The sequence below is a fragment of the Falco rusticolus genome, chromosome 14, assembly GCF_015220075.1.
Source record: "Falco rusticolus isolate bFalRus1 chromosome 14, bFalRus1.pri, whole genome shotgun sequence".
Classification (NCBI taxonomy): domain Eukaryota; kingdom Metazoa; phylum Chordata; class Aves; order Falconiformes; family Falconidae; genus Falco; species Falco rusticolus.
Window position 1 is genome coordinate 12,680,503 of NC_051200.1, and position 26,980 is coordinate 12,707,482.

A 26,980-nucleotide genomic window follows, 5' to 3' on the forward strand; every position below is an offset into this window, starting at 1 on the left:
AGCTGAGGGCTGAGCACCCGAGCAAACATCAATCTCCCTCTGTCCTCCTGGCCAAGTTTCACAGACCGGCTCTGTTGGTACCTCGCAGCCCCATCGCCTGCCCAGCCCCATTGGGGTCTTCTGTGGCAGGGAAGAGAGAAAGCAAATGCACCCATGCTGGTTTGGTGCTGGTTTTTTTTCTTCAGATGGGACAAATCAAACCCCCCAAAACCTTTCTCCTGCCCCCACCCCAAACCTAGAAAGGATGCAGCCAAGGGAAGAGCTGGGAGCTGTTTCACGCCAGTGCGGTGTGCCCAGCTTCTTCACTCCCTGCTTTTCTTTCTCTCCCTTGCTGAACATCAGGTCTGGGCACCTAGTGTCTGGAGATAAACGCTGCCGTCAGCCCTAAGCCCCCTGGCTCTGAGAAACAACACGTCCCAGAAGAACGAATAGGGTAAAAAGCCAATACAACCTTCCTAAGTTAAAGCTCCCAGGTCCCGTGTGCTGGTCACAGCAAAGTGCGGGGGGCCTTGCTGCTGGCACCGCACTTGCAAAGGCATGAGGGGAACGCTGCCCCACAGATCTGCAGACTCTTGCAGCTCCGGTGTCCCTGGGAGCAGTTTCAGGGTCAGGAGCAGCACTTAGCCCCCACCCCTTGTCCTCCCAGCAGCCCAGTTTGGATTGGGACCTGCTGGGACACCCACAGAGCTGCAGGGCTGTCATTGCCCTCCAGCACACAGCTCCAGCAGGTTGCTCACATCCTGGGGACAGTGGCAGAGCCCAGGCTGGGGGTGCTGAGCCCCATGCCCTCCTGTGGGTTGCAGCATGGCCAGAGGCCAGCGCAGGTGGCTCCATCCCCCAGCAAAGCCCATGGCCTTCTGACAGAGTTTTCCCCTTCCCATCCAAGGCCGTGCACTGCAGGATGCATCCCAGCCACCACGGAAAGCAGCTGCAGGCATGGGACCAACAGCCATGGCCAAGTTAATTGCTAGTTTAAATGGAAGTTAATGGAGTTACTCTGGGTTAATGGGACTTTCAGACAGCAAAATGATCATCAGCAGCACCAGCTGCTTCCCAACAGCCCAGGGGTGGGCAGCCATGGGCACACACAGGTTTGGGGCAGCACAGCCCCCTGCCAGCCCCAAGGGCTCCCCGGGGCTCCTGCATGGGGCCGAGCAAACATGCTCTTGGCCAGGCACTGTGGCAGCATGCCAGATAGGCCCCTACTCTGCCAAGCACAGAGGGCCTGATCCTGCTGGAGCTGAGCTGTGCTGCTGCGCATGGTGGCACTGGGGCACCAAACCTTCCCTTCCTCCCCCTCTCCCTCACCAGAGCCTCCTGCATGCACCCACAGCCTGGAGCTGCCTTGGGGCAACACCAGCTGCCGGAGGTTGAGCAAACCACCCTGTCTGGATGGACCAATGCCTGCAGGAGAGCATGTCCCATGCTGCTCGGGACATCAGCTTCGGGGCCAGGTGAGCTCTATGCAGCAAGAACAGGTGACAGCTTTTGTGGGGCTCTGAATACCCAGTGCCCTTCACATGTTGCCCGGGCACAGATTTTTTGTTAAATATCAAGCTCCAAAGTCAGAAAGCCAGTCCTGAGTGGGCCAGGGCTGGTCCTTAAAGATGGGGAAACCAAGGCACAGGGAAAGTGACAGGAGCTGGACTGGCAGCATGCCCTGCTGCGATCCAGTCAAGCCGTGGTGCACAGGGCCCTCGCAGGACTGCAGTCCTGCTACAGCCGGCCCCATGGGGCAGGATCCTTCCACCCCAGGGAAGGTGCATGTGCAGGGCACTCAGGCAGTGTGGCAGTGCCAGCACCCCAACCCTCAGCACAGCTCTGCCAGCACTGCCTGCGGACAGAGGAGCCCCAGGAGCCCAAAGGCACTTTGGCCCCCAGTGTGTCCCTGTGATCTAAGCTGCAGCATCACCCCACAGCCCACCTCTGCCCGCTCAGAGGGGCTTCACTGTACTCTGCCAAACCCCATACCCCCACGGCCACATCCACCCCCCCTGGCAACACTATGGGACCAGCCTGCACCACCCAGGGGAAGCCAACCAGCACGTGCAGGCCACAGGGCACCTCACAAGCTCCCCAGCCCAAGGGATGTGGGTGCCAGGTATCGCAAGGGCAGGCAGGACACCTGGCAAGGGGCAGTAACAGAGGGCTGGAGCCCAGACACAAGCAGGGATCAGCCCTGCAGTGCTCCCAAGCCCTGGGAATACGGGATAACTGCCCAGCTCTGGGCTGTGGTTTTGAACAAGAAAAAAACAAAGCGATGAGGTTTTCCAGCTCCCAAAGCGGCTTGTTTTGTCCGACTTTGAGAAGCCTCTGCGCTTCAGCCCCTCAAGGGCCAGGGGGAGGACCCCGGCACTGAAACAAGGAACAATTATCAAACCACAGGCTCTGAAGAGCTTTTGTTCCCTGGATGCACCAGAGCAGGGATCGGAGGACACCTAGCGAGATGCCTTTGATGGACATGCACGCGAGCAGCGCCCAGAGAGCCCAACACCATGGCAGCCCTGGCCCGGCAGTGGTCCCATCCTGCTCCCCCCCTGCTGCAGTGGGGCCCACGATGAGAGCTCCAGTGGAGCTGCAGGGGCTGGCCCAGCCCTGGGGGAGATGCACAGTGGAGAAGAATTGGCTCCTCATTCCCTGTTTCCTACTGTTCTCATGGCTGCCTTGGCAGGGAAAGCCTCCAGCCTCCCTGACAGGCCGCACACGCTGCCAGTGCCGGTACCTCCAGCAGGGTGAGGCCCAGCCATGCTCACAGCTGTGAGTCCTGCAAAGGCAGAGATGAAATCTGGGGCTCACCTCAGAGATGCTGACTGGGATGCAGGTGCCCTTTACAGCTCTCTGGGTGCTGCTGACACCCCCATTGCCCATTCCCAGAGGCTCTTGTTTCAACCCCCAGTCAAGCTGATTTTACTGGTGCAAACAGGGCAATGCCTGGTGACTATGACTTATTCTTGTGGCTGAACTTGTTTGAAAAGAGACCACAGTCTTTCAGCGCAAAAATCTGGATGAGCACAGGCACCCCAGGCAGCGATGCGCTGGATCAAGCCCCTCAGGGATCCCCACAAGCGGGCAGAGCAGCAGCCAACAGCCCGGCCATACCCGATGCTCTGTATCACCTATTGCCAGTGCTGGATCCAACCCCAGGCTTCACGGATCCTCGGATCGCTGCCAGAGGAGAGCCAGGCTCTGCAGAGACCCCATTCCCCTACCCCACCTCCCAACCCACAGCCCTGGAAAACACCCCGAGCTCACGGCAGTGGCCCTGCCAGCTCCCCAGCACGGCGGCCGGCACCCGAGGGCCCTGTGCTCCGAACACCTCAGAGGGGTGCAGGGACCCCCGCAGGGTGAGAGGGTAGCGGCGACAGAGGAGGAAGGCGAACAGGGGGACGAAGCTGCCCCGGGGCGGGAGGTGCCTCCAGAGGGTTCGTTACGGAGCTGCTCGCGGCAGGTTCTGAGGCAGGTCCCAGGCCAAGCCCCAGGCCCGGGGGGGCAAATTCCTTCCACAGGGCCCTGCGCTCGCACGGGCGGCGGTGACACCGCACACGGCCGACGCGCCGCCAGCCTCGGTCAGCGCAGCCGCCCAGCACCCCTCGGGGCCGCGGCGCTGCAGCCGGGCCGGGCCACTGACAGGCAACCCAACCCCGCCCCGCCCCGCCCCGCCCCGCCCCGCCCCGCCCCGCCCCGCCCCGCCCCGCCCCGATCACATGACCATCCCGCACATGACCGGCAGGGGGCGGGCAGCAGTGCGCCTCGCTCCCCAGGATTGGCGCAGCCGTGGCTCACGCCGCGCGGCGATTGGCCGCTTGGACAGTCCGTCGTCGCGGCGGCCATGGCGGCGGTGCGGGGGGCGCTCCGCTGTGCTCTGGCGGCGGCGGTGCTGGCGGCGGCGCTGGCGCTGGACAACGGGCTGGCGCGGACGCCGCCGATGGGCTGGCTGCACTGGGAGCGCTTCCTCTGCGCCACCGACTGCGCCACCGACCCGCACCGCTGCGTCAGGTACCGCCGGCGGCCGGCCCCGGTGCCCCGCGGCCCGGCCCCGGGAGCGGGATGGGGAGCTCCGGCCCCAGGGGAGCCCAGCGGTCGGCACTGGGGGGGTGAGGGCCGGGGACGGCCGGCCCGGCGCGGTGCTCTGCGGCCCTGTGCGCTGGCAGCTGGCGCGCCCTCCCCGCGGCAGGGCGGAGAGCCAGGCTGGGCCCCGGGCGGGCCTTCCCTGCGCTCCGCCGTCGCTGGCGTGCCCACGGCCGGGCCGGGCCCTCGGCAGGAGCCGCAGGGCTGCCGTGTCGGTGCTGGCAATCGGGCAGCCACGTTCTCCGCTTTCTTTCTGGTGGTGCTGCCTCCCCGTGCCCAGCGAACGGCTCTTCGTGGAGATGGCCGATGTGATGGCTGCCGAGGGCTGGAGGGACGCAGGCTACGAGTTCGTCTGTATTGACGACTGCTGGATGGCCCCGACGCGGGATGAGCACGACAGGCTCCAGGCTGACCCAAAACGGTTCCCCAGTGGCATCCGCAAGCTGGCTGACTACGTGAGTGCCACCCACAGTGGTGTAGGGCAGTGATGGCAGCTGGGGACCCGACCTGCAGCCGTGTTGGGAGCAGGGATGGAGAGGGAAGGCTGAGTGGGGAACAGCTGCGTAGCTGCTGAGCTAAGGCCCTGCCTGCCGGAGTAGGGTTTTGCTTCCCTTGTCATCCCAGTGCTACCTCTTCCTGCCCCACAGCCGCCCCGTCCCCAGTTCTCTTTTCTGTCTGCACATACAGGTCCACTCCAAGGGACTGAAGCTGGGAATCTACAGCGATGTGGGGAACAAGACGTGTGCTGGCTTCCCTGGCAGTTATAACCACTATGACCTGGATGCCCAGACATTTGCCTCCTGGGGTGTGGACTTGCTGAAGTTTGACGGCTGCAACTCTGGCTCGCTGGAGCTGCTGGCAGAAGGTAGGCATGGGCTTGAGGCAATACTGTGCCACCGGGAGGGAACATTCTGCAGGCAGCAGCAATTCTAGGCCCAGGGTGGGCTCCAGGGAGTTGTTTCTCCCTGAGCATACTCGTTTAAGGGATTTGCTTGGAAAAGCAAGTATGAGACTCAGTTTGCAAGCCCAGAGTGGCGAGTGTTTTTTACCTGTTCAGCTTCCTGGAACTTTCACTGCTTTGCACAGCTTGAAAAAGCAGCTTTCTCACACCAGAGACCACATCACAGTGAGCATGGAAACATCAGCAGTGTACTCTGGGAGCTCTCTATGCAGACTGCTGCCTCAGCTCTTAACGCAGCAGAAGCTTTGCCCTTCTGTGGTGCCTTTATTGGAGACCTCAATGCATTTCACACACTTAACACTTAATCCCTTTGCTGAGGCCATGTCAGTGTGGATTAGCTTGAAGCTAGAACAGCCTGTGTCAGTCATAAAAATAGCAGTTATCAGGGCTTTTAACGGGAAAAAAAAAATATGAAGGGAATGCTGGCATGAAAAGCCTACTGGGGTTTTCATTTTAAAGCATGCCAGTGTAAATCCCGGTTCAGAAGTTATTTGCACACAGGTTGGCAAGTCAGCAGCTGAAAGCTCAGTAGTTTACTGTGCTGAGGGAGCTTGGCTACAGACTCTGCAAGCACAACCAAATCCCAGCAGCACAGGAGCAAATCTGCAGAAAGAACGATGCAAGTCAGAAGGCACTTTTCTCTTGACTGAGCTCTTGCTGCTGGCGCAGTCAGCACCATGGTGTTTGGCAGCAGGGATCCGGCATGCAGTCCTGGCCCTGTCTGGCAGGAAGAACCTGCCCAAGTGACAATCCCATCGAAGCCAGTTAGTGGGGCACATGCCAGCTGCTGCAGCCAGGAGCACAGCTCAGCACTGTAAGTGACAGCGGAGCTGGAAGCTCTTGTTGGATCATATGTGTAACCCAGATACAATCCAGTTGTAGTGAAGCAGTTCCAGGGGAGAGAGTAAACTTTTTGTTCCCTCCCTGCTGATTAAAAGGGACTTAACAGAGCTGTCGGGCAGCTGTTGTCCCAGCAGCTTGATAGATAACTTGTAAGCTTGATAAACTTGTATTTCCAGGTATCCAGAGGAAAAAATGCCATACAGCAAAACCATAGCCTCTTCCTACAGCTGTATGTACAAAGAAATCAGCAGTCTCAGAGCAATAAGCCTGCACATGACCTGTAGCAAAGCTGTGAAGAAGCTCACCTGTCCTTGGGAAGCAGGAAACTGGCTGCAGACTATAAGCTCCCCTGTCCTCCCTGTGGTGGTTCAGCCACTGTAATATGTTCAGCCTTGTCTTTGCAAGAGTTGAACTGAAACCTGAACTTGTGACATGGGACTGGTTCCTCTGTTTGATCAAGGAGATTGTGTAACCTCTGTCCTCTTCTTTTAGGTTACAGGCACATGTCTGTGGCCCTGAACAAGACTGGAAGGAGCATTGTGTACTCCTGTGAGTGGCCTTTCTACTTGAGACCCATGCAGCAGGTAAGGAGTGTTTCTCGAGGCTTATCCTGGGGCTGAAAGTGGGAAGAACAGAAAAGCATTAAGACTGCAAAACAGCCTCCTGAGAAACTTGGTGCTTTCTGGTCTGACAGAGAACAAGACTATAAGCTGGAGGAAAACCACCTTTTCCTTTAGGGCCCTGAAGTATACCTGAGGTGACTCTGCTGAAAAGAATTCAGTAGGATCCTGCAGCATGAAGGCACAGCCCAGCTGGAGCATGCCAAAGAACACAGCAGCATCCTTCTGCTTTGTCTCCAAGGAACCCAAGCAACAAAACATGGGCAATACAGACACATAGCTAGCGGATAGTTCGGTGTTATTCCTCCTGGACACAGTGCTGCAGACTCAGCTTTACAGTCACCTCTAGGGACTAGGAGAGAGACTTTAGGACAGCCTATTTAATAGGAATCGCCCACATTGTTTACCAACAGATTTCTGCCTGCCAGGGTCTGTGGCAGACATGTTGCTCTCCACCCAGAGCTGGCTTCCCCTGTGCCATCACGACAGGATGGTGCCATTCTCTCCCACTGGGAGTTAAATGCATTAGTCACCAAAGGGTGTAAACCCAAGAAATGGCAGTAATTACTGGGATGTCACAGTTTAATCCCTCTGGCCCAGTCACACCTTCAGTAAAATAGCACTCAAAGGAATTTTCTAACAAAGCTAGGTGGCCACAGCTGTTCTTCCAAGGGAAGCAATAGTGTTGTCTGAAGCTTGGCAGACCAAAGTTATTTGGCACAAGGCATTCTAGGATCATCCAGGTAGCTGGTGATGGACAATTGTTATTATAGTTCTCCCCTAGATTATTCCCAATCCAATCTAGCCATGTGTACGGTCCTGTTCTTGTACAGCAAGGCTCTCTGGCTAATCACACTCATTGTTTTGGCAGCCCAATTACACGGAGATCAAACAGTACTGCAATCACTGGAGGAACTTTTTTGATGTCTATGATTCCTGGAGCAGTATCAAGAGTATTTTGGACTGGACAGCACTTCACCAGGGCAGCATTGTGAAGATAGCTGGGCCAGGGGGCTGGAATGATCCTGACATGGCAAGTAGAGCAATGCTCACTTCCCTTGTGGCACCAGCAAAAAATCCTTTTGTCAGCTGTAGGCTGAGAAGTATGGGAAGGGAGAGAATCATGGGCAAAACATTGAGAGCAAGGGCTCTGACAGGGCCTGAGGATGAGGAACTTGGTGAGAAGGTCCCTGGCTGGAAAGGGGAAGAACTGCAGCTACAGACAGTACCAAGGAAGCGCTGTCTCTGTGTACTGCAGCCTCTACAAGCAGTGCCAGTGCAGAATACAGCCGTGAAGGTGGGAGGCGGTCCGCAAAGTGCTGGTCTCCCACTAGAGGGAAAACCCCTGGGTGCCGACATTGTAAGGAGTGACTAGCTGCATCGAAAAGCAGATTCTTAAATGCTGCCTAGCATCCTAGTTAGGGATCCTTCTTTACCTCCACCAGTGGTTCATCCTAAATTGCCACACTAGTCATGCCTTGCCTTTCCCAACCAGCTGGTCCTGCTCCTGGTGCTCAGTCTATCTAACTAGTCCCCAGATAAGGGTCCCACCCTCAGCATCCTGTCATTTATTAGTGTGGCCCAGTTTCTCTTTGGCTGGCAGTGTTACTGGGCATTTTTGTTTTCTTGTCACAGCTGGTGATTGGAAACTTTGGGCTGAGCTGGGACCAGGCGGTGACTCAGATGGCAATGTGGGCTATTATGGCAGCTCCCCTCTTCATGTCTAACGACCTGCGACACATTAGTCCTGAGGCCAAGTGGCTGCTCCAGAACAAAGAGGTTATCGCCATCAACCAGGATCCACTGGGCAAGCAGGGATACCAAATCACCAAGGTATGGCAGGACCAAGCTGGGGGTGCAGTGTGGGGTGCAGGCAGCCAGCCCCCTCAGAAAGGGGGCACTACATGGGGTGTAGAGGGGAGTGCTCAGGGTTTGGGAACAGCCCAGCGAGCCTACTTGTTCCTGAAGCTGTCTTTAACAGGCATGAAGAGCATCAGTTCTGCCTCCCCTAACATAAGCCCTGGGTTTATTTTCTCTTGGCAGGACAAGAACTTTGAGCTGTGGGAGCGGCCACTGTCTGGCCAAGCCTACGCTGTGGCAGTGCTGAACCACCAGGAGATTGGGGGACCCCAGAACTTCACCTTCTCCCTCACCTTCCTCGGCAATGGGCTGGCGTGCAACCCAGCGTGCTCTGTCCAGCAGATCCTGCCAGCCAGCAGGGACTGGGGGGTTTACAGCTGGGTCTCCTCCTTGAGCGTGGAGGTGAACCCAACAGGCACCGTGCTGCTGAAAGTAGTGGCACTATAGGAAGCACAAATTCAGTCTTTTCATAAGCCTCGGACTCTGTCTAAACTTCTTGTGACAAGAAGCCTGTCTCCTTCCTCCATGCAGGGTCTTTGTTCTTTCCTCAGGCATTCACTAATCAAGTACTTCTAGGTGGATTTTGAACCTTTAGCCTGATGTGACAAATAGGCATCACTGTCACCAAGAGATAACAGGGAAAGGGGTGCTGCTTCTCTTCTGTTTACCCTTTCTCTGGCATCTCTCCTAACTCCTCCTTCAAGGGGCTATAAGGGCCCCAGCTGGGCAGCACCACCTGTTAACATGCACTGCCACTGCCAGTCAAGGAAATGCAAAGGATACATGCAGCATCTTACAGCTCTCCTGGAGCATTTCAGGGACAATAGGGAAATACATCCTGGCTGCCTTGCTCTTGCTTTTCCAGGCTGGGGCACACAGTCCCAAGAACAAGAAAAGCTGCTCCTACCCTGCTGAAGAAACCCAACACTCCTCAGAACGCAAACTGGGGCACACAGTGCATGAGCAAGAAAAGCTGCTTGTACCCTGCTGAAGAAATGATGTTCTCACAGCATGGACATCTACATCTACCTTCTGACAACTCAGGGACTGGCCTAAATCACTGCACTTCTTAGCAACTGCTTCCTTGACAACTGCCTGCACAGTATAAATGTGATTAAGTATCATGCCTTAGGACTTGGCTTTTGAAGGTGTCTCCTTACCCCAAGAGTCTTCCTCTCATCAGTGGCTGTCACTTCCCTTTAGATGACAATTCCCTGCCTACCCTTCATGAGACCGCTGGGATCCTATTCCTCAGTGAGCCGCCTTCCAGAAATACCAGTGTGCTTTTGCTTTCTGCTGCTGACAGCGGCCTTTGCATTAACAGGTCCTTCTGACACAGGAGATGGATACTAATCACTTATGTAACCATCACATACAAGTATGTCCCCTTTTGCCTCCTATACAATCAGGGCATCTTGATTTGTTCTTATCTCTGTGATTAAGCACTTTGATTAAAGTGTCCCTTAACAAGGATGAGCTTTTTCTTAGTTCCACTCTACAGGAGTACAGCATGGTATCTGAAATCAGGTTTTAGAAAACAGGCCAGTCTGTTCCAGTCACTAAGTTCCTGTGAAATTTGTCATAATTACAAGCAGTGCCCAGTAAAGTTGCCAGGATGCAGCTATGCTGTCCATCTCACAGGCAGAGGTCAAGGCCACTGCTGCCAACAGCTTAAGCAGCAGGAGTTTGAAAACACCAGTCACATCAGCCAGTACTGAATAAGCAAAAATACAAACTGTGTTGCAGTTTGGTAACTGAGCACTCTGTTCCTATGAAGATGTGAAGAGGCATTTCTCCATCCTCCAGCTCTACGTTCACTAAAAGAAAGAACTCTGCATTGCATTCCCAGCATCTGCTGCCAGGGGATTCACCAGCAGCACGCTGCCACCTGTGGCTGATCCAGTCAGAGCCCAGTGTAGGCTGTCCTGTAACCCACCGTGCTCTTGGTAGCTGCCTATCAGTCAGGGCTCATTTGAAACTTCCGTGCTGTGTAGGAGCTTTTAGGGAAAATTCTAAGAGGTGCCAACAGCAGCCAGCCACAGGACAGTGGACATGCAACAGCATGCAGCTGGTGTGAAGCTGTCCCTCTCCCTCTTTGAGCTACCATTACACTCACAGCCACAGTATGTAACCACTGCCCAATGGTGCAGGTGATGCTCCTTCCCATTAAGCCCCATACTAAACCCACTAGTTGCTCCAGGGGCTTTGCTGATGCATTGCCCCTTAGGGCAGCACAACTGTTTGTGAAGAGGGGCCTACAGCCAAGTGCAGGGGCTGTTGGGATTACTCTGGTCCCTACTGTGTTGAAACCCTTGCTGGGTGCAGAGAATCTTACCTCCTTCTCCTTTTGGGAAAGGGCAGGGAGAAGAAAAAGGCCTACTCTGGCAGCTCTGCTTCCCCCCCCCCCTTCCCAATCATTACTTCATCTAGCAACTATTCAAATTCACCCTCATGTTCCTAAAATGGAACTGCTATAATAAAGACATTACCTGTTTTAAATGAAACAAGCTGCAGAAGTTCAGAGATGGCCCTTTCATGGAAGCTCATAAAAGTTCAGAGATGGCCCTTTCATGGAAGCTCATAAAAGTTCAGAGATGGCCCTTTCATGGAAGCTCATAAACAAGCCTGGAGCAAAGCAGCAGTACAACGCTCAGGCAGAGGAGCCACAGTGCAAAAATCCAGTAGAGCCTCAGGCTTTACATATATTCTAAAACACCCCTCCCTAACACAGCAAGGTGATCACAGCCATTGGCAGGGTTTCTTCAAAAGTCATCAGATTACAACTGATCACTTCCTAAGCAGCTTTGCAAGCAACAGCTTCCTGTTGGGTTGATGCATGTGCAAGTCCCACCCCACCAGCAAGAGAAGGTATGCAAAACTAAGCAACAGATCACTTCCAAATACTTTAATAAGGTCCGTAACAACAAGTAGGATGGAGCTTAGAACTGGATCACCTGGCCCTGGAAGAAGGAAAAGACAGAGCAAGTTTATTAACTGCTAAAATGTCACCACCCTTTCTCAGCCACACAGTATACAAACCTACCTTCCTCTTCTTGTCTCCTCCCAGTTCAAAGTGCTTGCACCTCTTAATCGCCAGCATCCTCTTGGACCTGCAGTTGGGCTCCACACACTCCAGTCTCAGCACAATCTTCTTTGTGGTCTTAGCCTGGGAGGAGAGAAGCAGAGTGTATCAATGAACAAAATGTCCACAAGCAAACAAATTGCTGCTCTTAAGAAAAGCCTGTTATCTGCACTCCTGAAGATCAGCTGCTTGCACTCAAAAGTGTAAAAAAAAAAAATATTACCAACAGAGTTAGACCCCCTCCATTAAAAGCCAGAAGACACCTTAAGGACCCATGCGGGAGTATAGTGGGTCTGTACCATCACAATAAGGGACGCTGGCAAAAGCTTTTCAGTGCGGCAGGGCTGGTCCCCTGCAGAGATCAGCCATCCTGGAAGAAAGTCTGTGCCAGTTAATGCACCAAGGAACAGGCACTTCTGCAGCATGGGAGGACGCTGACAGTGCTCAGCAGAAAGCCAGACCGAACAACCATCTGAAAGCAGCACAACTGATAAACTTTCCCCAGAAGGAACGGCAAAACAATGTACTGAATGCAGACCCACAGCTATGGACAAGTTCTATGAAGCCCAAAAGACTACGGAGGGAAGAAACCAAAGCTGTGAGGCTACTGTAGCAGCTGGACAGGGCTGTAACCACTAGTTGCAAGTCTTGGCCAATCATCCATATAGTGCTGACTGGGAAGAAAACAGAAATGGGGATGGCAATGGCATGGTGGAGAGTACCAAGCTGCAAGAGCACTACAGCTGCTTTGTGTACCCTGCTTGCAGAAGCATTTTCTGCAACATCTCCCCACTTCCTGGCAGAAACTCAGCTTGAAAAACTGCTGTACTGTTTTTTTATTCCTGCTGGAAGACTTCCTGAATGTCTCCAGCAGAACACCAAGGCTCTCCAGCAACAAGCCAAACAGCTCTAAGCATAACTAAACAGCTCACACCCATCGAGTTTTGCTTTTCTGCTGTAAACACCATAGATTTTGTCCTCACCCCCACTCCACCTCCTTGGCAGGAGATGCACAGAGGCACAGGGAAAACCTGCTGCAAGATTACAATCCCAGGCACCCACACTGAAGAGGAAGGACGACAGCAGCAGGTTTCTGCAACTCATCTGTAACAGAATGCACTGATGCCCTTGCACTGCCGCTTTGAGACTCTGAGGAAAGGCCTTATGCAGCAGCTCTCCTTACGCAGCTGCTCTCATTTACTGGCTCAGTAATATGGATTTCCCTGGAGACAGCTGACTGCAAAAAAACAGTGTCATGTTCTGTGGTACCCCCAAGAGCTGCACACACTTTGTTTTTACCATACCCTTGTCGGTGAAGGCAGCCTCGCTATGCAGAGTGCCTCACAAACCCAGCAAAATGTTTCAGTGAAAACTACTAACACTTTAAGAACATTAGGAAAGCAAGCAGCAGGCTCCTTTTCCCTTTGCTGTACTCTCCCCCTTGGGCAAGCCGTGAAAAAAACACTCCTTTCATCAAAAGTACTGCTTCCAATAATACCCCACTCCCCAGCAGCACCAACACTCCCTGCAGAACCTGCTCTGTAAACACATGCTACACTATTCCTACAAAAAAAAGGAGCACCTACATGAGACAGGAGCAGGAGGGAAGATGAGCAGATGTAGATAAGGAACATTATGCTCCCCAGACAGCACTACCAGCAAAGAGCTGCCATAACACAGCTTGAGCACAGGACCACCACAAGGCTGCAGGAGGCCGAAATATCCCTCTTCAGCTGGGCATGTAGATTGCCAAGAAAGTTTCAGGTCCTCCTGCCAGGAACAGCACTCACCTTCTTACGGAAGATAGGCTTTGTCTGGCCCCCATAGCCGCTTTGCTTCCTATCGTAGCGCCTCTTTCCTACAAGAAGAAACGGCTGTTTAGGCAACAACTCAGGACATGCTACAAGCACAACTGGCACTCCTACTAAACCCCAGCAGGCCTCAGGCTGCAGCTGCACAACCGATGAAGAGCAAACCCCTCTTCTCCCACAGCCACCACCCTGGCAGGCCTACCCAGGCCGTGCCCCAGAGCCCAGCCGTTCCTACCCTGGGCGTAGAGAGAGTCCTTCCCCTTCTTGTACTGGGTGACTTTGTGCGGCTGGTGCTTGCCGCATTTCTTGCAGTAGGTCCGACGTGTTTTCGGGACGTTGACCTGGAAGGGCAGGGAGAAACGAGTCAGCACGGCCAGGACCCACGTTGCAGCCCGCAGAGAGGCCGCCCAGGCCGCGCTCCTGGGGGCCCCTCGCCCCGGCGCTGCCGAGCACAACCCGACCGCTCTCCCCCTCCCCTCGGAGAGGCCCGGCGCCTCCGTCCCGGGCCTACGGCCCCCGCCGCCGCCCTAACCCCGCCTCGCCGCCGGCGAGCACCCACTGCAGCGGCCAGCAGCTCGGGCGGTCGGAGCGAGCCGCTGCCGGGGCGGATGGCGGCAGATAGAGCCAGCCCACAGCCAGCTGCCGCAGGCACTCACCATCTTGCCGCCCGCAGCCCGAAGAGAAGGGGCGCGCCGGAAAAGGAAGCAGAGGGGAGCGGGGAACCATAGAGAGGCGGGCGCAGGGAGGGCGAGCGGCCCGCCAGGCACGGGGCCTGCAGCGCCGCCTCCCGGTGGGAGGAGACGGGGGCGGCGGGCGGGGGGCGCAGGGGGCTCGGGGGTGCGGGGTTTGCGGGGCGGGGGGCTGCGGAGGAGGGAAATGCCGGGCGTAGGGGCAGCGGGCCAGTGGCTGTGGGGGTGCCGAGGGGTGATGGGGCGGGGGTCCGTGGGGGGCGCAGGTGCGGGAGCGGGGCGCGGTGGCGGGCAGCCCGCGGGGCCATGGCGCTGCCCCCCGCTCGCCCGTAGCTCAGGCCCCGGTTCCGCGCTCCGCTCCCCGTGTCCCGGCCCCGCGGCCCCGGCGTGGTGTCCAGGCCCCCCGCGCGCTCCGTGCGGGACAGGCCCCGGCCCCGCATGGCTCCAGGAGGAAACGCAGCTGCTGCTTTTGACTCAGAACCCAGAAAAGGGGAACCGAAAGGGTGGGGTTGGCCGGCCCCGTCCTTCCTCCCTGCGTGGCCGTGGCCGCCCCGCTGTGCCTCCCGGCCTGGCCGCCACAGCCACCCTGACCCGCCGGCGGCGGGGCGCTCGGGGCGTGGGGCAGCGGGCGCGGCGGGACCCCGGCGGGGCTGGGTGAGTGCGGGGGGCGCGGGGGGCCGTGGCCTGGCACCGTGTGGCGCAGGGCGAGGCGTGGCGGGGAGCACGAGGGCGGCCGTGCCCTGGCTGCTGGTGCAGCCCCATGAGCGCTGCTGCGGGGTGGGGGGAGGCTGGTGGCCTCGCACCTCGGCTCGTCTCCTCGGCGGGGCCGGGGGCCGTGGCGCCTGCCGTGGCGGGAGCCATCGCGGGCGCAGGCCACGTGCTGCCGAGCTGCGCGTGAACCGAGCTGGGCAGGCTCCGCTTCTGTCCTGCAGCCTGGCCAGTGCTGTGCAGGCAGCGCCGGAGCGGGGGTGACGCAGCTGTTGCGGCGCCGGGGGCCATGGGGGTGCGGCACTGCAGAGCAGCTGGGTGGAGGGTGGGTGGCAGGGGCTGCAGGGGTGCAATGGAGTCAGGGTGATGCATGGGTGCCAGGGTGCCTTTGCTCCTTGCTCGTGCTTTTTGCAGGGGACGCTGCTGGGGTGTAGCTCTGGGTTTGTTCGCAAGTCTCTCCCATGCGAGAGATTCCCTTCTTTGTCCCTCCCACCCTTCATTTTTTACACCTCCCAGGCTGCACCTTGGGCTGTGGAGTTCGTAGTTCCCAGACACCCCGTTGCCCACTCGCCCTAAGCATGGCAGCCCCACTCCAGCCCCATCAAGCAGCGGTGGCAGGCAGGCTTAGCTCCTTTGCTGGGGACTGGCAGGGAACAGGGAGCCCGCTTGCAAAGGGGTGGCCCTGGGGCCATGGTAGGACACAGTGTCCAGTGGCATGGGGCCAGTGGTGGTGTCAGAGCACACTTGTCTGAGGTGTGATGGTGGCAGGAAGTCACGTTAGCTTCCACCCACCCACCCACTCATCACCTCTGCTGTCACAATGCGGCAGCGATGGCTGCCTGCGGGGGTGAGTCCCGCGGGGCACCCGCCACCCCAAAGGACAGACAAGGACCCAGCAGAGCCCGTGGCAGTGCCAGGGAGAGGGTGGCTGCACCATGCTGGGTATGGGGAGGCCGTGCTGGTGACTGGGCGGCTGTGCCGTACTAGGGCAGAACAATTTTCTGAGATATTGTCCTTTCCACTCTGGCGGCACTGTCCCTGAGAACACAGCAAGGATGTGTCCCATCTGCCTGGTACTGCTGGCAGTGACCCAGCTGCTGTAACTCAGTGTAAAGCTTCTGGGGACCTGGCACTGCAGCTGGCGTGGGCTGGAGCCCGGGGCCTCTCTGCTCAGCCCCTGTGGCTGTGCAGGGAGGATGTGTGATGGAAGCCCTCCTGTTCTTGGGACACAGGATCGGCAGCCGTATTTTATAGCTAGGGAACCTGAGGCATGGAGCTACAGGGGAATGCTGAGGTTGCTGTGGGCTCACCCACCACCCTGCCAGCAGTCTGTCCTGTCCCCAGCAGGGACCCCAGTTCCTTTCTCCACAGGCCTGGATCACCCAGAGCAGGCTGCTATTTTTTCTAAAAGACTCTGAGAACCAATACTTTAAGTGGGTTTGGTTTGTTGTGGGGTTTTTGATTATTTTTTTTAAGCCATCCAAACAAGCTAGAAAGGCCTGAGCCATGAGAGCCACAAGGGGAGGGAAAGAAGGACCCTGGGAGGGGGGAACCCTGCTTGTCCCCAACCTCTTTGGCTATAGCCACTGCAGTGGGGCAGGGGCAGGATTGCAGCAGCAGGGTCTGGGCATCACCGGTAGATGGGGGGAGACCCCTGCTCCTGCCCTCAGGCTGGGTCATGCCCCGGAGAGAGGCACAGCAGGTGAGACGAGCTCCTGGCATCTTTGGTTCCCACCTGGTCCTTGTGGCTAGTGAGCCAATGCCTGCCTCCGGCATGGGGGGAGCGGCTGGGCTGGGTAGCAGAGGGCTCAGCCCCTGGCTCTGGCCCACCTCTGAGCCTCCCCCAGAGGAGATGGGCTGTGGGCTGCAGGGGAGGGAAAGAACTTCTCTCAGGTTGGCCACCAAAGCTGTGTTTGTAGGAGCAAAAAGGGAACGAGGTGGAGGTGAAGGGGGAGCAGGGCATGTAGGCAGTCGGGGCAGGAGATGTGAAGGGGATCACAGTTAAGCAGCGGCTCTAAACAGCTCATCAGCTCCCGTTAGGTCCAGGCTGGAGTCAAGTATTGATTACAGCCCTCAGAGGAGGAGATGCCCACTGCTCCAGCCACGTGTCTCTTTGGGGTGCTGGAGCCATCTGAGTGTCGCAGTGCCTGGCTGCAGCATGGAGGGGCAGGGTGGATTTCCAGCTTGTTGAGGGCAGCGCAGTGGTGGGATGCAGGGCTCTCATCTGAGCCCTTTCTTGCCCTCACTGCCCCTGGAGAGGCTCAGGAGGAGAGCTTTGCTGAGGAGGGCTGGGGGAGGATTTAAACCCTCTGGTTGCTGGCTGGAGGCAGCCCTTCGAGCCCGGCCTCCAGCCAGCACTGCTCACAGGGGAGGAAAGGGGTTGAGCATCACCCTGCGCTGCTGCAGGCTCTGTGGATGCAGAGGCGAAGCATGACTTTAGAGCTGCTCTGCTCTTGGCAGTGTGGCACTGCGACTGTTCGGGGCCAGGACCTACCCACAGCATTTTTCCCACTGGTCTCTGGTGGCCATCCCTTGCACGTTGCCAAGTCAGCAGGTCCCCAGCATGAAGCGCCTGCGGTGTGGCAGGAGGAAATGCCCCCCCCCCCCCCCGCAACACGCACGCACGCATGATGTTGGAGGGGAGGAGGGAGCCTGCTGAGTGTAGCTGCTCAGGCTCTGCGCTCCTCCCCAGGGCTGCGCTTCTTGCAGCCTCCCCGGCTCCCTCCCTCTCCAGCCCTCTGTGTCTATCTGTCCAGCCGGGGCCCCTCCAGCATCCGGCTGGGTGGTGGCTTGGTCCACAGCCTGGTGCTGGAGAGGTGATGGGAAAGGGAGAGGTCCCATCGCAAATACCCCACACGGGCCTGCCAGCACACCTCTGCAGCTGATTCCCCCCGTGGAGGTCCCAGCATCCCCCAGCTGCCCCTCAGGCAGCGGGGAGATTGCCCCTGGGTGAGGTCCAGCAGTGGGCAGGTCTTTGGCTGAGCAGGTGCCGTGTCGGTGTTGTCCCCACAGCAACCCAGTGAGCACAGTTCGGAGGAGACTGGGAGGCCGACATGGCCAGCGTCATCCTGGAGAGCATCTTCTTGAAGCGCTCACAGCAGAAGAAGAAAACGTCTCCCCTCAACTTCAAGAAGCGTCTGTTCCTGTTGACAGAAAGCAAGCTGTCCTACTACGAGTATGACTTTGAGCGAGGGGTGAGTTGACGGCCACAGGGCCACAGCAGTGCCCATGGGTCGCCAGTTGTCCCTCACCAGCACCCAGCCCATGGAGCGGTTGGTTTGAGTCTCCCCAGGGCTCCCCCTTGGCAATCATTCAAACCAAATCCATCTCTTGCAGCGCCGGGGCAGTAAGAAGGGCTCAGTGGACATTGAGAAGATCACCTGCGTGGAAACGGTGGTACCTGAAAATAATCCTCCTCCTGAGCGGCAGGTCCTGGTGAGGAAGGTCCTGGGGTCCCTGCTTGTGTCCCCCTGTCCCCTCGTTGGGGAAGTAGGGAGAGTTACCCTGTCCTGGGGTGGTGGGAATTGGGACAGCCCTGCTTGGCACAGGGGGCTCTGCACCCACAGCCCTTGCTATACCCAAGGTCTAGCTTGATGCAGGGCAGGGGGATGCTAGCAGCCAAGCAGCAGGATGCCAGCCTCTATCTCTGCCTCTGTCTTCCAGAGGAAAGGAGAGGATTACAACAACATGGAGCAAATCTCAATCATCGAACGGTTCCCCTACCCCTTCCAGGTGAGTTCTCACTGCAACCCCTTTGCCAGTCCACTCTGCCCCCTTGCAGGGTACTGAGGGGAGGACCCCAAGAGGGACCTGGGGCCAAACAGCATCGCTGCCCCAGTGCCAGGTGTCACTCAGCTGTCTGGGGACATCCTGCTGCTGTCCACACTGCGTACTGCAGGCAGGTGAGCCTCTGTGAGCCCTGAGGATTTTGGCAGCTTTATTTAAGGGGGCTGTTTAGATAGAAACCTGTTTCTGGGCACTGCCCTACCCCTTTTGGTCCCCTAGCCAGTGCTGGAGGGATGCTGCCTGCCCACTCAGCCCCCAGCCCAGCTGCCTGCCCCTGCTGGCACCCACTGTGGCCCCCGACACACTGAAAGTCAGAGAAGGAAGTGGAAAGTCTCGGGGGAGGGGGCTTATTTATAACCTCTCCGTCACAGTCCCACGAGCACCGTGTGGGACCAGCACACGTTGTCATGGCTTGTGCTCTGCACCGGCTGCTTGCGGTGGCCACGTGCCTCAGCTGCCCCTGTCCTCCCTGGGAGACCCCCAGCTGAGGCACTGAGGCGTGTGGTTCTGCAGGTGGTATATGATGAAGGGCCCCTCTACGTCTTCTCTCCAACGGAGGAGTTGCGCAAGCGCTGGATCCATCAGCTGAAGAGCGGTGAGTTTGGGGGCTCTGTGGCTGCTTTGGAAAGCAAGCACAAGCAACAAGCTGTGTGTGTGGCACAACCCAGAGCGCCGGGTTTCCGAGGGCTAGCTATCTTGTGGTTACCTTATCCCATGTCTGCGGAAGAGCAAGTGCTGATCAGAAACTTCTCCCGTGATGAGCAGACTTGTAAGGCCATGTCTCCACACACACGCTTCTTAACATCCCTGAGCTGACATCAGCCGTTCCTGCCTGGGGGAGATGGACATTCACCTCTGTCACCCTCTGACTTCTGCAGCACCACAGCCACCTTGGTTGAGGCTTCTCGCCCTCTCACAAGCCTGCTCCAAATCAGCCCAAGCAGGCTCAGAAGTTATTGAGGGCAAGAGGAAATAGCAGATGTGGCCACGCAGCTGTACTGGCATGCAAGGCGAGAGTAGAACCCCCAGTACTTTAGGGAGCATGGACAAAAAGCCTGCTGAAAGCCAGGGAGTGTCTTTCCTAGCCCAGCCCAAGCCTCGCTCAGCGCTGCTGAGCTAACGCTGAGCTGCGTGGGTGCTACCTCCTCGAGCTGAGAGTGTGTTGCAGCAGCGCTGCGCAGAGGGGCTGGGGTGCTTGCAGCTGGCTGAAATCTGCTGGAGCTGCCCGTCTGTGTCTCTTGGTGCGTGTGTATTTTTCTGTGGCTTTGTGCTGGTGGGGTGAGATTAGCTGCTCAAATTGACACAGGGAAGTTTGCCTGAGCAAGGCGGAAGCAAAGCAGGCTGATAACGGGGAAGTCAGTTATTTCACGAGAGCCCTGCTGCTGTGCCCCGGCAGGCAGCCAGTCCTCTGCCTGTTCCTCTGCTGTGGCAGCTGAAGCCAGCGGAAAATCCACAGGGAAAAGGGGAGAGAAAATTCTGGCCTTTTGCAGCGGGGATGCCCTCATCCTGCTCTACTAGCAGGTTGCTCTCTTGCAATCTGCAGAGCTGCTGTGGGACACCACCGTGCTGCAGGGGTGTGTAGGCACATCCAGTTGTCCCTCTAGCCTGAGGAGAAGTACAAGGAAGTTGGTTGGAGCGTGCCTAGCAAGGGAGCGGTGTCCCAGCAAGGGAAGTCTCTGAGCAGGCAGGGGATGGTAGTAGTGCCCTGCTCTCCCTGTGGACAAGCCAGGCACAGCACTGGCCTCCCTCCCTGCTTCTGAAAAAAAAAAGGGTTCAAAAGGACTGCAAACCGTGGGCCTCAGCAGCCTGGGGGATGCTGGATGTTTCATCTGGCATGAAGGCTGGTCACAGCAGGACCTGGCCCTCCAAGCATGCCTGTGTCCCTTTGCAGAGCTGCTGAAGAGCTTTGATCAAATCTGAGAGGAAAGCCCTGGCCCCTGCCCCAAGCTAGGGGGTTTGTGGCATGGGGTTTGCATAGCCACAGCACCGAAACATGAGTGATGAGCTGAGGGAAACCTGAGCAGCAGGGCGGCATGTGACTGTGTATCAGTAGCATGGCAGAGGGTGAAATGATTTAATGGGGCTGGTCATTGGCATTCAGGGAGCAGAGAGCCCTCTGCACCAGGCAGGGGGCCCAGCCCTGGGTCACACGCATCTCCCTTTCTCTGCCAGTGATCCGGTACAACAGTGACCTGGTACAGAAGTATCACCCCTGCTTCTGGATTGATGGCCAGTACCTGTGCTGCTCCCAGACAGCCAAGAATGCCATGGGCTGCCAGATCCTGGAGAGCAGGAACGGCAGTAAGAACTGGGCACCCTCCCCTTGCCCCAGCCCCAGCCCCTGGGGACCACCACAGCACAATGCCAGGGATCTTTTCTCACCTTAGTCCCTTTTCTGTTCTGAAGGTTTAAAAGTTGGGCGGTCTTATCGCAAGACAAAGAAGCCTCTTCCCCCCACTCCTGAGGAGGACCAGGTGGGGGTCTGCATCAGCATGTGGGTTTGCTCCAAGGTGTTTAAGGAAAGGTCTACCCACGAAAAGCCAACGCATTCAGTGACTGACAGGGCATTGCTCGGAGTTGTACAGGCCAGCGCTCTGCTCTGGAGAGGGATGTCAAGATAGTGCCTAAGGGAGAAGGAAGAACCAGGGGATGGAGCCCAAAGGCCTAGAGGAGAGTCAAATGATCTCACCCCTGAGGTTTCCCAGGAAGCTGGGGTGATAGCTGGGAGGATAGAGAAGCCCTGGTATAGGGTGGAGGAGTCACAGGTTAAGCCAAAAGGTAGAGAGAAAACTGTTATATTTTGTTAGGATGGGTCTCCATGGAGGAAATGTTGCAATAACAAGCACTGGAGGGGGAGGTTGGTCTCCTGGTGGAGACACACGGTGGGAGCTGAGATGAATGCTGCACTGACCTGGCCTGAGCTCACTGCCCTGCCAGGCCTGGGGAGGGTCTCACCTGGGAAACAGTGTGTCTGCCAGCCTCACCGTGTCCCATGCTTTCCCTCGCTCTGGGGAAGATGGTGATGAAGCCCCTGCCTCCTGAGCCAGCCCCCAGCACAGCAGGCGAGATGAAGAAGGTGGTGGCTCTCTATGACTACCTGCCGATGAATGCGCAGGACCTGCAGCTGCAGAAGGGCGAGGAGTACTTTATCCTGGAGGAAAGCCACCTGCCCTGGTGGAAAGCCCGTGACAAGAACGGGTAAGAGCTCCCACTGCCCGCAGCACTCGCCGTGCGATGGTGTCCTCTCCTGGTGCCAAGGCACTGGTGGGCAAACACCCCCCCCAGCACCGCAGGGTTAGCACCAGCTGCCCACCTGCCTGCGGGCTCACGTGTGGGATGGCACATGAGAAGGGTGAGGGAGACTGAAGCAGGTTGTGGTATCAGCCCTCCCCAAGCATGAACCCAAATAGGACTGCACCAAGGTTTTTGAGCCTATTTCTACTCAGCCTTCTGGGACAGGTACCTGCTTTCCCCTTGACCTCCTCCATCAGTGTGTTCCCCTTGTCTCCTGCAGGAGGGAAGGATACATCCCCAGCAACTATGTCACTGAAACCAGCAACTCCCTGGAGATCTTTGAGTGAGTAAGAGAAGATGCAGGGATGTGGCAAGTTGTATTTGGTCAGAGACTTTTTAAATTCAGCCCTGTGAACCTATGCAGCCTGCAGGCCCAGCCTGGCTGAGTCACTCTCCCTCTTGCACACCCTTCAAGAGCCTCCAGCCTTGGCTCTTGACAAGCCATCCCTGCCCTTCTCCCTGCACTGCCTGGGCTGGCTGGGCCAGGGTCAGACCAGGCTGGGAACAGTGGTGGCTGTAGTGATCTCCCTGACGGCTGTGTCCCTGTTCCAGGTGGTACTCAAAGAATATCACTCGGAGTCAGGCGGAGCAACTGCTGAAACAGGAGGTAAGTGTTGGGTACCGAGGCTGCGTCCTTTCTACAAACCAACCCTCCGTGGGCTGCTGTCGTGTGTCTAGCATGGGACCAACCCTGGCTTGCGCCGGGAGGGGAATGTCACCCCAACAGCCCTAGGAACCATCTCTACTCCAACATGGCCTCCTCCTGGCAAGCACTTCAGCAGGTGGCCCCCCAAGGCAGGGGCTGGAAGTAGGACTCCTCTGACTTCTTGCACCCTCCCCAGCCACGCTGTGATCTTCAATCACTTTAAGTCTTGCCTGTTACAGTCACGCCTCCCCACAACCACCCCGTCCCCTCTCCCCTTTCTGTTGTAGGGTAAGGAAGGGGGCTTCATTGTCCGAGACTCTACCAGCAAGACAGGAAAGTACACGGTCTCTGTCTATGCCAAGTCCTCTGCGTAAGTGGGTCTAAGAACAGCTTGTTCCTACTTGAGAGGGTCCCTCCAGGCACCCCTCACACTGCCTGGCCTTCCATGCCACTGACACCCATGTACTGTCTCTCCAGAGACCCCCAAGGCACAATCCGCCATTACGTTGTATGCTGCACCCCCCAGAATCAGTATTACCTGGCAGAAAAGCACCTGTTCAACACCATCCCGGAGCTCATCACGTACCATCAGCACAACTCTGCCGGTCAGTATTTGGGGGACAGGGTGAGGCCAGAAGTGCTTTCACTGACACAACAGTATCCTCACCTTCTTGCACTGAAGGCCGGAGGCTTGTGCTCTCTGCTGGAACATGGCAGTTAAGTGTGGTGTGACAATATACCTTTTTGTGCTTCAGGGCTTATATCCAGATTGAAGTACCCTGTGTCTCAACATCAGAAAAGCGCTCCTTCCACAGCTGGCCTTGGCTATGGTAAGCTGGGCTACCTCATGGTTCCCTTGTTGCAGGGCCCACCTCTACCCGCAGTGACTTTCCAGGGCTGGAATCCTGCCTGTCCCGTGGCAGCAGGGCTCACAGCCTTCCTAGGAGTCACTGCCTGACACTCGCTGGTCCTCTGCTGACAGTACTGACCAAGAAATGCCACAAGCTAACTTTGCTTTCCATCCCCTGGAGGAACAGGTCTCAGATTGTGTGGATTTTTTAGGATGGTTTTTCAGGGAGCACACACTCCTGAGCTCTTGGGTGTCTGTCATGGTTTCAGCTGGGATAGAGTTAATTTTCTTCCTAGTAGCTGGTACAGCGCTGCATTTTGGATTTAGTATGAGAATAACGTTGATAGCACACTGATGGTTTAGTTGTGGCCAAGTAGTGCTTACTCTAAATCAAGGACTTTTCAGTTTTCCGTGTTCTGCCAGTGAGGAGGTGCACCAGAAGCCAGGAGGGAACACAGCCAGGACAGCTGTGGGATATTCCATACCATAGGATGTCATGCTCAGTATATAAACTGGGGGGAGCTGGCTGGGAGGTGCCGATCGCTGCTTGGGGGCTGGCTGGGTGTGGGTCAGCAGGTGGTGAGCAACTGTATTGTGAACCACCCATTTTTCTTGAGTTTTCTTCTCTTTTTTCTTATCTCCCTTTTCATTACACTTACTATGAGTAGTAATAGTATATTTCACTTTATTCCAATTATTAAACAGTTCTTAGCTCAACCCACAGGTGTTACTTTTTTCTGATTCTCCTCCCCATCCCACTGGGGTGTGGGGGACAGGGAGTGAGCGAGCGGCTGTGGTACTTAGGTGCTGACTGGGGTTAAACCATGGCAGCTTGCTAGATCTGATGACTGGGAGCACCCTGTAGGGTGGTCACCTGCACCCACGTTACACTCACACTCTTTTTCCTAGGGTCGTGGGAGATTGACCCGAAGGATCTGACGTTCCTGAAGGAACTGGGTACAGGACAGTTTGGCGTGGTGAAGTACGGGAAATGGAGAGGCCAGTATGATGTTGCTATCAAGATGATCAGGGAGGGCTCCATGTCAGAGGATGAGTTTATCGACGAAGCCAAAGTCATGATGTAAGTTGCGTGCAGCCTGCAAGTCAGTGCTGGATATGCCTTGCCAGAATGGCTGCACTCCTGGGTGGTGTGGAGGGACTCCCAGGCAGTCTCATACTGCAAAATTCATCCAAGAACCTACTGCCTTTGTGCTGATTGCCAGTGAGCTTTTCCACCATCAGCTGAGCTAGGAGTACCTTCCTTTCCCACGTTCTCTTTATTCACAGATGCTTCTTTTGCTGCTTGACCTTCTAGATGCTCAGAATTGCCTTTCTTGTCCCCCACATAGGAATCTCTCTCATGAGAAGCTGGTGCAGCTCTATGGGGTCTGCACCAAGCAGCGTCCCATCTTCATCATCACCGAGTACATGGCCAACGGCTGCCTCCTGAACTTTTTGAGGGAAACTCGGCGGCGGTTCCAGCCTGCCGAACTGCTGGAGATGTGCAAGGATGTCTGTGAAGCTATGGAGTACCTGGAATCCAAGCAGTTCCTGCACCGAGACCTGGTAGGGCTGTGGCTGAAGGACACATCTCCAGCTCTGCAACAGCCACAGCATGTCCTAGACAGGGTCCAGCTAGTTCATCAACATGAGGAGAGGCAGCTCTGCAGCCTTTTCTGCAGAACGTCCCTTTAAGCTTCCCTGCCCGCCTGAGCACAGTGGTGTGTTCTGAAATCACTCCTCTGCAGCAAGTTAGCAGAGGCTGCAAAAGGGGCAGGACTAGGTAGTTTTCCAGGGGATGGGAAATACATTTGCAGCTAGGGGAGTGTTTGTGTTAGGCAGCACAGGCAGCATCGCTGTCTCAGATGTGAAAAGGGACCTCTTGACTCCCATGAAAAGCTGAGCCTGTGGTTTGTCAGGCCTTGGGCTGGTATTGCCAGCTTGCAGTCCTGCCAAGTGCTGTACTTGTTCAGGCAAAATCCCACCAGGGAAGTGGCCCTTCTGTAGATAAGCAGGATGCCTGGAGGCCTCTCGCTATCTTTGCTGAGCACTTTGCAGGTTGCCCCAGTCCAGGTGAACTTTTGGGACAAAGTGAGGCAAAGTGTTAAGCAGGTGGGGGCAAGATGAAGTTCCAGATGGTACAGGGGGATGGGAGAGGCAGGAACAGGTAGGAGTGACTGCCTCCATATCTCCATCCACAGGCTGCTCGCAACTGTTTGGTGAACAACGAAGGAATTGTGAAAGTATCAGATTTTGGCCTTTCCAGGTCTGGTAGATCCATCTGTGTCACCTTCTGGTCTCAAGCCCCCATCTCCTCCTTCAGTCTCTTCTATACCTCAGTCTTTCTCCTCACCATCCTCCAGCTCTGCTTCATATTCTACTGTCTTTCCACTTTATCTGTCTGACTCAACCTTCTGCTTCTCCACTTTCTACCATCCCTTTCTTACTCCCCCCATCCCTTTTCTCCCCTCTCTGCTTTTTCTTTCCCCCCACCTCTAGTCTCCTGGCTGCAGCTTTCTCTCCACATCCCCTTTTTGCTATGCTTCTGTGTCACCCTACCCTTTCCCTAGTCCCGACTGACATACACTTGTTTGCAGAGGGACATTTCTGCCTGTTGAAACCCATGCAGAGTGCAACCTCTGATCGCTCCGAGAGCTGTCGATATTCCTTTTGGGCTGGGTTGGTTGCATGGAGGAGTGAAATGCAAAATCCAGGAACAGGCACCCTGATCCATTTATTGTGCTGCAGGTATGTTCTAGATGACGAATACACCAGCTCCATGGGGTCAAAGTTTCCTGTGCGGTGGTCTCCCCCTGAAGTGCTTCTGTACAGCAAGTTCAGCAGCAAGTCTGATGTCTGGGCCTTTGGTAAGAGCACAGCATTAATGGCTTGGAGGTCAGAGAACAGGGGGCGGGGGGGGGGTGGGGGGGGGCAGGGGCAGCAACAGCCAGCTCCTCTGCAAACCAGCTTCAGGCACAGGCGCTCCCGTGCCATTAACTGTCCCTGCCATTCCTGTAACAGGCGTTCTGATGTGGGAAGTTTACTCTCTGGGAAAGATGCCTTACGAGAGGTTTAATAACAGTGAGACAACAGAGCACGTCATCCAAGGCCTGCGCCTCTACCGGCCGCAGCAGGCCTCGGAGCGGGTCTATGCCGTCATGTACAGCTGCTGGCACGAGGTAAGTTGTTCTCACCCTTGGTGGCCACCGCGGCTGCCCAGGGGGGTGCCAACATGGCCCTGCGGCTCCCCTGGGGAGCGGTGGGGTGGCCGGCAGGCTCCAGCTGGGCTCTCCCTTCCCGCACGGCAGAAGCCTGAGGAGCGCCCGACCTTCACCGCGCTGCTGGGCAGCATCCTGGACATCACAGACGAGGAGCCCTGACCCCGGGCCGGCTCAGCCCGGCCTGCTGACCCCCGCCTGGTGCCGGTGGCTGGTACTACCGGGCCGGCGCTGCCGCACCACCTGCCGGGACGGACCTGCGCACCGGACGGCACCTCAGAACCACTGTCATGGACACAGCTCACACACCCCCACCCCGCGAGCAGGGGCCTGCGGGGCCCTCACGGCTGCCACCGCGGCCCGTGTCACCGGCAGGGCCCCTCACGGCCAGGGACAGAGGCGGGGCCGCTGTCCCACCCAGGCCCGCGCACAATAAACGGTTCTAAGGCGCACCCCTCCCTGCGTGCCGCCCCGCCCTGGCACCGCCCTGGCACCGCCCCGCCCTGGCTTGGCTCCGCCCCGCCCTGGCTCGGCCCCGCCCCAC

At 56.9% G+C, this 26,980-nt stretch overlaps 3 protein-coding genes across 4 annotated transcripts; 2 read left to right on the forward strand and 1 right to left on the reverse strand.

Annotated features, from left to right (window-relative positions):
* Positions 1-3,814: 3,814 nt before the first annotated feature.
* On the forward strand, positions 3,815-9,825 carry GLA (galactosidase alpha). The gene is made up of 7 exons (XM_037408249.1): positions 3,815-3,996; positions 4,349-4,523; positions 4,756-4,933; positions 6,365-6,456; positions 7,364-7,525; positions 8,128-8,325; positions 8,536-9,825. The coding sequence occupies exons 1-7, from the start codon at positions 3,830-3,832 to the stop codon at positions 8,797-8,799; spliced, it is 1,236 nt and encodes a 411-aa protein (XP_037264146.1). The 5' UTR covers positions 3,815-3,829; the 3' UTR covers positions 8,800-9,825.
* Positions 9,826-11,242: 1,417 nt separating this feature from the next.
* On the reverse strand, positions 11,243-14,020 carry RPL36A (ribosomal protein L36a). The gene is made up of 5 exons (XM_037408250.1): positions 13,902-14,020; positions 13,481-13,586; positions 13,225-13,292; positions 11,396-11,518; positions 11,243-11,312 (listed from the first exon to the last, which is right to left on the reverse strand). Exons 1-5 carry the CDS (start codon positions 13,902-13,904, stop codon positions 11,292-11,294), a joined length of 321 nt encoding a protein of 106 aa, XP_037264147.1. The 5' UTR covers positions 13,905-14,020; the 3' UTR covers positions 11,243-11,291.
* A 195-nt stretch (positions 14,021-14,215) lies between these two features.
* Positions 14,216-26,888, forward strand: BTK (Bruton tyrosine kinase). 2 transcript variants are annotated; one of them, XM_037408494.1, is made up of 19 exons: positions 14,216-14,588; positions 17,655-17,836; positions 17,979-18,077; positions 18,306-18,374; positions 18,942-19,023; positions 20,601-20,729; positions 20,835-20,902; positions 21,445-21,626; positions 21,943-22,005; positions 22,275-22,329; positions 22,656-22,738; positions 22,846-22,973; positions 23,124-23,198; positions 24,128-24,299; positions 24,568-24,784; positions 25,420-25,484; positions 25,967-26,085; positions 26,240-26,397; positions 26,527-26,888. In XM_037408494.1, the coding sequence occupies exons 2-19, from the start codon at positions 17,696-17,698 to the stop codon at positions 26,596-26,598; spliced, it is 1,977 nt and encodes a 658-aa protein (XP_037264391.1). In that variant the 5' UTR covers positions 14,216-14,588; positions 17,655-17,695; the 3' UTR covers positions 26,599-26,888. The 2 variants fall into 2 exon arrangements, with proteins under 2 accessions (XP_037264391.1, XP_037264390.1); XM_037408493.1 differs by lacking the exon at positions 14,216-14,588 and having other exon boundaries at positions 17,225-17,836.
* The last annotated feature ends 92 nt before the right edge of the window (positions 26,889-26,980 follow it).